Source organism: Cynoglossus semilaevis, chromosome 12, assembly GCF_000523025.1.
Source record: "Cynoglossus semilaevis isolate Cse_v1.0 chromosome 12, Cse_v1.0, whole genome shotgun sequence".
Taxonomy (NCBI): domain Eukaryota; kingdom Metazoa; phylum Chordata; class Actinopteri; order Pleuronectiformes; family Cynoglossidae; genus Cynoglossus; species Cynoglossus semilaevis.
The window spans coordinates 17,327,142-17,336,166 of NC_024318.1; the positions used below are offsets into that span (position 1 = coordinate 17,327,142).

The following is a 9,025-nucleotide window of genomic DNA, read 5'->3' on the forward strand; positions in this document are numbered from 1 at the left end:
AAAAGAGATTCAGATTTTTCTCCGTGACTGGTTGGTTCGGTGATAGCTGCGCTGCGGAGGCTGGATATATTTATATATATATATGTTGCAGCAACTTCTCATTCATTTATGCTATTTTCCTTTGTGGTTCTTATCTTATATTAAAGCCAGTTTGGAACATAAATACAAGATTAGGTATAAGTGGTGACAGCTCTAAACATTCCTCCAACCTACGACCCCTAAACAATTCTTTACCATAGGAGTATGCGTACAAAAAGACCAGATTATGAATACATTTTTAAGACCAATTTTATATCTAACACTGAGTACCGTAATTTCCCGATCTATGAGCCGCTACTCGCACGCTTTAAACCCTGCGGCGTAAACAATGATGCGGCTAATTTATGGATTTTTACGGGCTAGCGATCAATGACTTTTCTGCTAGGCTACTGTGTGTTATACCAGTAGCGTATGTCTGTCTGTCTGGCTGCGTGCGTATATCTGTGTGGGAGGCGCAAGAGAGAACGCTAGCGAAAGTTGAGAGCAGTTTGAGCCCTGTCATGCTGCAAGTGTGAGTTGGTTATACAGGAGCTGTTTATGTTCTGTTGTGGTTGGTGTGGCTAATAATAATGACCCCAAATTTCCCTGTTTCTGTTTATTTCTGCTGCCGACAAGCACAAAGTGAAGGGAGTTAGCCCCGGAAGCTAATGTTAGCTTCAGCCCTGGAGCAGATCACTAAGTCTCCCCTCTGCATTCCAGAGGGGCGCTATTAGCAGGAAAGTTGCTAACATGTAACATGATAACATTAGATGTCAAAATGGCAGCCAACATTAACAGTAACGCGTGGAACCACACCAACATGTACGCCCGCCATATAACAGTAGAAGCTAACAGATGAGCGGCCATCTTTTTTTTTTTCCGTCTAGGTTTAAGTCCTGTTGCTTCTTCTAGAAAATACCTTCCAGCCTCAACTACAGAAATGTGAGTGGTTTATTAGTAAAAAAAAAAAAAGATTAAATGCAGCCATTCCACTGTCATGGATGACACCGTCTTAAATATATCAAGGACAGGCAATTTCTTTGAGTGTTTTTTCAGACATTTTATGATAATAAATAATAAAATAAATTGTAAGACAAACTAACAATCCAACTTGCAGCCCGTTCGAAAACATTTTTTGGGTCCACCAGTAATGCAACGACATTACCAGATCACATTACCAAAAAAAAAAAATGGTGTGAAAACATTCCCACACGTCAGGTGAGTTCAACTGCATGAATTCAAATAGAATTAACATAAGAGTAATTAATATGGGTGAAACACGAGAAGGAAAAAAAAAGAACACACCTCGTCGGCTTCCATATTCATATTATATATGCACACTTTTCACCTCACGTTTCACAAAATTTCAAGATATTTCACAACGACAGCACCAGAGAACTTGTGTCACCACCCTACATTCATCCGCTCATTCATTCCCCATATACTAATTATCTATTAATTACAGAATGAAATAATTTACAATAAAATAACAATTTGAAGGTACTCCCTTGTTTCCAATACTTTTTTTTTTTTTTTTTTACACTGTTACATTTTCAGCCAGTGCCGGTGAGCGTCAGCCTTCCTGAATCCCTTCCCTTTTTTTTTTTTTTTTTTTTTTTTGTGAATTTTGATACACAAACATTTTTTTTTTAATATATATATTAAATGACAATCCTAAATCCTTGTACTGTACTCATGACAAAAGCGTCTCCCTAACGCTGGAAAGCTCATTATCAGTGTCCTTTCTACAACTCTCTTTTGCTTTGGCTCTTTGAATGGAACAGAAATTGCACAGAATTTTGCGGTGATAGATATCACAATCACAGTCTTGCCGCACTTTATCTGCAAAATGTTTTTTCTTTTTGTTTGTTTTTTTTTTTTAAATTCTCACTAGACTACAGGAAAAAACAACATTCAACAACTAAACTACCAAACTGTTTGACAACACCCTTGTGGATTTGAGTTTTCCTTTTCTTTACTTTATCCATTAAAACAAAAAGATGTGTCAACTTGTGGTTTTTTGTTTTTTTTTTTTTTTTTTTTTTTGGTGAGGAATCAAAAGAAGAGGTTTGCATTCGTCAAATGTGCTCGAGTGTGTTTTGGCACTGGTCTTGCAGTACACTTTAAACCAGAGGTTCCCAAAGTAGGGGACGCACTCCCTGAGGGGGGTGGAGTGACATTGTAGGGGGGGTCGGCGGGAGGTGGAATGCATGAATGAAACGTAACGCAGCATATGATCCAACGCTGTAAATGTATAACAAATGACTGTTAAAAAAAAACAAAAAAAAAAAGGATTGGTTGAAGGTGGCGTCGAATAAATATCTGTTTAAAATATAGTTTTTTTAAATCTTCCTCTTGATTTTGCCGTCGCCCCCCTTGGATCTGCTCAGAGCAGCAGTGGCAAAATCCAAAGTTGGCAATGCTAGCATAAAATGGATACGTTTAAGGTGCGAAAAACAGTTGAAGTCTAAAAAAAAAAGTATCCTTATTTTTTGTTTTGTGTTTTTTGGGGTTGTCGGAGTGGGGGTGCGGGAATGGCCCAGTAGAGAGATTTTAGGAACCACTGCTTTAAACACAACATTAAAAAAAAAAAGGCTTAAACAACTTTATATGTGGCCAGGTTTGTCATCTTGTATGGTTTCTCTGTATACTGACCACAGTGACTTTCCAAACACACAGACCAAAAAAAAACCTGTCGCCTATCCTACACTATTGGCCTTTAACTTGCTGAGGTTTGCAGCGGTTCTTCAGTAAACTCATACAAGCGAGCGGGAAACTTCAAGTTATGGTTCCAAAGGCCTCAGTGTTAAAAACGTTGATTTTTTTAAGGAATAACTTGTGTCGCTGAGAGTTTTCCTGTCATAGAAAATGACCAAAAATTGGGACTCTTATAAATAAGCTTCATCATATCCTTATTTTTAAGAGCCGGCAGGACTGCAGATCATTGAATGAATAATAATAAAGGAAAATTTGGTGGTTTTACCGTCCGCAACAACCAGGTGCCCCACATGAATATCTCGCACGGAACACACACACGTACATTTGTGATAAACAGGCTTCACCTTGAACAAAATGTGACACAAACTGCGAAATAACAGACGTTTGAAATAGACTGTGCAAAGCCAAACAGACACAGCGTTAGCCATGAAAAACGACCGAGACACACAGAGAACAGACACAGAAAAGCAGTCCACGAATCATTCCAGGATTTTCTTGTCCACCGATTCCTTGCCAATGGTCCGCGAATAAGGTTCAAACGCCGAGGAGCTCAAATAGCGCGCGGAAAGTTCCTGCAAATTGCCAGCAAGCGAGCCGGCCATGGAGAGAGGGTTTGAAGAAATTCTTGTGGCAACGCCATTAAGTAAGGAGGGCATTGGGAAGCTGAAGAGACCATGCGCTGCAGGTGAGCCCTGCAGGCCTGCGACCGTCCCCGAACTGGTGACCGTCGGTAAAGGAGGCTCGCTAGCCGTGCCGCCACCGCCGCCGCCGCCGCTGCCTCCGCCACTGCCGTTGCTGCTACTACTGCCATTACTGGCCATCACCATAGATGGAGGGCGCAAAGCGGAGGCCAGGGTTCCGCTGCTGCAGTGTGGCAGCAGGCCAGTGAGGCCAGGAGGCGTCAGGAGCCGCCCCTGCTCCAGCAGTCTTAACACGCTACAGGTCGCCGCTGTTTCGGAAACCACCGAACGGAGCTCCGAGTCCTTGCCTTGGTCCTTTTTCTGCTTGGTGCGTCGGTTCTGAAACCAGACTTTTACCTGGAAGGGACAGGGCGGCAGGAGAACACAGTTTGTCACGAATGAAAGACATTTTGTATAAATATTGTCAAAACTCGCAAATCACACGATGTAACTCAGATTTTAGCAAAATAAACTTCACTGTAAAGAAGAAAAAATTCCGTGAAAAAATGTCAACACAACTGCATATGTATATCTATATATGTTTTTATATATATATAAACATTTGTACATAAATGTATACATACACACATATATACAGCATACACAAACATATATAAATATATATACGTATGGTGATATATTTTGTGACTATATATCTTATTATGATCAATTCAAAAGTTGTTTTTGTCATTCAACTTGGTATATTTAGATTTACATGATTAACATATAAGGAGCATTTCCAATTAGGGGACTAAATATTTACCCTTTATAGAAATCCAAGACAAAAAAAATCTGCAAATCAGAATTAAAAACTCTGGTATATATTTTTTTCATTGAGCCAAAAATAATTTGTCTTATGACTTAATTGTTTCCAATGTAAATGTCCAAAAAACTATTCTACCATTTTAACTGTTATAATAAACTGCATGAATCAATACAATCCCGACAAAGAAATATATATATATATTTTGTGGCTAAAATGTCCTCTTCATTCTCTTGACTTTGCACGTTGAAAATCTTCATCAAAACTATTAAACTATTGACTATTAAAAATCTATCTATTGCTGATTGCTAGCTGCTAACTAGGTGCTCAATCCAAGGTAGCATGATGTCTGTGAACCTCGGTTGAAAAGATGAAAACATAATATTGAATTTTGATGTCGGTGAACAGTTGAATTGTTCTGCAATTTTAAAAAAACAAACAAAAAAAACATTAGTAAATATGATGTTTCAAATTCAAATTTTTCAAATCTGATTTTATAGCTCATGCGTTAAGACCTGCATGAAGCTTTGAGCCCTTTTGTTCACGTCCTAAAACTGCAAAGTGCCCTTAACCAGCTAGAGGCTGGTCGCTGCAACTATTCCAAGCCATTGCAAGTTGAAGAATGAATTTTCCCATGCAAAAAAAAAAAGAATTAAAAGAAAAAGAAAGTGTACTAAAAAGAAAATTTACACCAGAATTAATGACAAATCCTTATTAAAACATTAATTAATAGTTGAATAAAGAATACAAATTGTGCGCTTTGTTGTCTTTGTTTTGTAAAATGTGCTGCAATCCCTTTTCAGATCATTATTTCAGAATTGCAGCCGTGTGGGTAATACATATATAGAAATGTATATTATATATATATATATATATATATATTGTCATTGGAACCCTTACTTTGAAGATATACTTTTAGACTAAAAGACAGGAACTGTTTTAATAAATAAAAAAAGACATAAATAAAAATAATAATGATAAAAAAAATAATTAAAAAAATATAATCAGAAAGCTATACATATCTTAAATATATCAAACAAAGCTGGCAATTAAATGATTTTTTTTTATGACAAACAAAAAAAATCATTTCATACAAAAATGATACGTATATGCATAGCTGTACATCTATGTATATATCTATATATGTACGTATAAATCTATATAAACAATATATGTATATACATATATTTAAATGTATATACATATGTTTGTACATATTTTCACCTGCAATTTTTTTTAAATGTTTTTTTTCTTATTTATATTCATAAATAAAATAGTGTTTTATGCTAAGAAATTGGAGCAAAGCTTCGTCACTGTTGACTTTTTCCGGCTTGTTCTCGAGCACAAATCCCGCTGTAAGTAGGTCACACTGTGAGTGCAGACACATTTTTACCCACATTGGACACTGCTTGACCCTTTGTTGACCCCGCATGTATGGAATGAAAAAGAAGTCCGTGGTTGACAGCTCGCATTAAGGCCGCTTAAAACAATGAGGTCAGACACGCCGTTTAGATACTGCATGAAATGAATCAAGATTCTCAGTATGGGTAAATCTGCAGTAACTGTGACCTCCAGTCAATTTGATTAAATTCATTATATATGACATTAAATATATATTTATAAAATATATATGAAATATATTACATATATATTTAATATATATTGATATTTACATAATCTATTAAAATTGATTTTTTTTTCAAACGGATTCCAAATTTTATTGCATGCAAATATGTGACTGTGAGCGACCAAACTGTTGCTGGGATTTGCTTTGTCTCCTGCACGAAAGCAAGCGTCTCAAGTGAATAGAAAAGAAATCACGAAATGTCGTTTTCACGTTGTGTGATTTTCTACCCCTTTTCAGCAGAGCGTAGCCTTCTGCTTGAGCAAAAGACTGAGGAGCAGAGGAGTCATACCTGAGTTTCAGACAGGTTGAGCTGGCGGGCCAGCTCGGTACGTTCCCTCCCGACCACGTACTGGCACCTCTGGAACTCCATCTCTAAACGGTAGAGCTGCTCTGCGGTAAAGGAGGTGCGGGTTCTTTTTGGTCGGTCCAAATCCAGCCCCTTTGGCAGAATAATCTCACGGATTGAACCTTTAGCATCTGCAACATGAATTGACGTCTCAAATTATTACTATCAATATAATTGTTGTTGTTGCTGTTGTTGTCGTTTTCTCTGTTTTTGTATATTAATCACATGCTCTCGTATAATATGAATGTATGTATGACATATATTTTATAAATAGTATTTAAGAAATATTACAAATATTTGTACAACAGTAACACTCAAACTAATGTTTCAGTGGAATACATTCAACAAAATAAAAATATTTAGTGTAGTTAATTAAGATATATATATATATTTATATATTTATATATGTTTTTATATATCCACCTATATTCACTAATCCACTTTTTTGGTTGCCGCGGGGAAATTGTTGGTGTTACAGTATAAGCTCCTTCAAGAGCATTTTGAAAGTGCAAAATAAATGAAAGCTAATTAGAGGACAATAAATAAATAAATATAAACATTATGATCGCTGTTATATATCACAGTACACTATGGTGATCCACGTATAAACCTGCAGTTTAAACATTTCTATGAAGTATTGCATTAAGAATATAACACATGTAATACATACAGTTCATGTGTTTTGGCATAAATACCTGACAGGCACATAATAAATGTACATAAATATATAAATACAGAGTATAGTTATAGCTTCAGCTTTCCGTTTGACTGGGTCTCACTATAGAGATATCACAATGACGAGCTACCATGAGGAGTGTGTGGAGGTTTTCCACATATTGTCAATTTGAAGTTCCGGACATTTTTAAAATACATAAATACATTCGGATGAATGTTTTCGCAAGAAAATAAACATAGCAACTAGGAAAGCTTTTTTTAATCATTTTTTTAAACAGTGTTTTTTTTTCTAATCTTATTGATAGTGTTTGATCAAAACTCTCGAAAGTACATGATTATGACACTGATAGTTCTGTTGAAAAAGTATTATAAATATAAATATTTATAAACAAATACATAAATATATATAAAATATATAATTCTTTTATTTTTAGATAGAAGTTTTATTAGATATAAGATACATTAATGTAACGTTTTAAATGATCCAAAAAAATTTGAATCAACTCTGTTCTTTGAAATTCCAATTTAAATATGCTTTCAATTATTTTTATGCGAATATTAAATCTAGACTCTTCGTAGACAGTGACAGAAAAAAAAACTCAATTACTCATCAGACTAATACAAAACACGTGGTGATGGTTCTTAAAAATATTTTTGTAGGTTTAGCTTTCTCTATTACGTAAAAAAAAAATTCTTGGAGTATATTTGCTAACGAATGTATTTTATATATATTTTTTAAGGAAATATATCTTTTTTTTTTCTTTACGGTGAAACTTAGCTCAATGTGAAAAATCATGAAAATTAAGAATTAGTGACATAGCTCCTGATAGCAGAAGCTAAAGCTGTATATAAAAAAAAACAAAAAAACAAAAACAAAAACAAAGACGCCGTACCTCTGACAAGTATCCGTCTGCAATAGTCCGGGTCTCCTGCGTTTCCTCTGTTCTTCTCGCAGTTGTCCAGAGTCCCAGAGGGGGAAAAGGAGCCCTGCTGCTCCTTGAGGAAGCTTTTGGACAAGCTTCCCTGGGTCTCCTTGTTGTCCTTCCCCTCCTTAAGTCCATTCTTCAGCACCATCCCGTCGGCATCTTGGTTGTATCTGACCTCCATTCTTCGTTTATCCTCTTCCCGTGTGACTTTTATTTTTACCCCCTTTGTCAGGTGAAAAAAAAAAAAGGACACAGATAGTGCGCAAATCGGCACCGGCTCGTATGGACAGTGTGGGTTTTGGTTTCAAAACAGCACCCTTCGGCAGGACACGGCCAGCGATCTAATGTTAGTTGGAAATACCTGCGTCTCCAGACCAAGAAACCCTGTTATCACTGACCAAACTCCCTTTGCCCAATGATCATGGACTTCTCAGAGGAACTCGGCAGTTATTCAGTGCCCCCCTCTCCTCGTTACATAGACATCAGGCTGATAGATCTTCAAATAATCAGAGCCATAGATGCGCACTTGCTGTTTCAATTGATTACGGTAATTTTGCTGCCTCCACATTTGCGTAACCTCATGAATACACTAAATTGTGTCGGGGAATAGATCAGGTCTTGATGGAGGGGTTGCTCGTCCTGGCATCCTCTGTTTGCCTGCTCTCAGCCCAGATTATCAAGACAAATGATTGGTCTTGTCTTGCAACCAGATCTCTCCTGAACCCCCAGACAATCACAGGGGTACGATTCTCCCTGTCCTGAAAAAAAGTTTCTAGAAGCTTCATTCTTCCGTCCGTGGAGCGAGGCCAGACATTTTTTTTTTCTTCTCACGAAGCACCTGATTGTTGCTGGGTGTCAGCGAACTTTGATCCTGTTCGATTTTTTTTTTTTTTTTCCCCCGTTTGGCTCTCTCCGTCAAATCGAACGAGTTGTGCAATGTGCAGTTCTCACCACTACGATATTGTAGGCAAGAGACATTGGAAAAGAGCCAACGAGAGAGAGAGAGAGAAAAGAGAGAGAGAGCGAGAGAGAGAAATACTGTAGGTGGGAAGGAAACAAGATGAAGAAATCCACGTCAATCAAAATTTATGGAAGGAGTGAGGGGAGCCAGCCACTGTCGGCATTGCCACAATGAGCCATTTGTCTTGACAGGAATTTTTTTTTCTCCTCCCTAAGATTACCATGTTATTCTGTGATTGTTCGTGGCGCGACCATGCGACGTCCTGGTCGGTTACCCCCCCCCCCCCCCCCCCCCCCCCCCCCCTCTCCCCT

General features: G+C 37.3%; 1 protein-coding gene across 2 annotated transcripts in view; it reads right to left on the reverse strand.

Moving 5' to 3' along the window:
- Positions 1–486: 486 nt before the first annotated feature.
- vax1 (ventral anterior homeobox 1) overlaps positions 487–9,025 on the reverse strand; it is a 46,420-nt gene continuing 37,881 nt past the window's right edge. The window contains exons 3-5 of one of the 2 annotated variants that reach the window (XM_025060881.1): positions 7,721–7,976; positions 6,096–6,283; positions 487–3,773 (exon numbers count right to left, since the gene is read on the reverse strand). In XM_025060881.1, the coding sequence (XP_024916649.1) occupies positions 3,216–3,773; positions 6,096–6,283; positions 7,721–7,934 (960 nt within the window). In that variant the 5' untranslated portion in view covers positions 7,935–7,976 and the 3' untranslated portion in view covers positions 487–3,215. Of the gene's footprint in view, positions 3,774–6,095; positions 6,284–7,720; positions 8,707–9,025 lie in introns of both variants that reach the window. The other variant, XM_008322561.3, reaches the window with a different exon arrangement.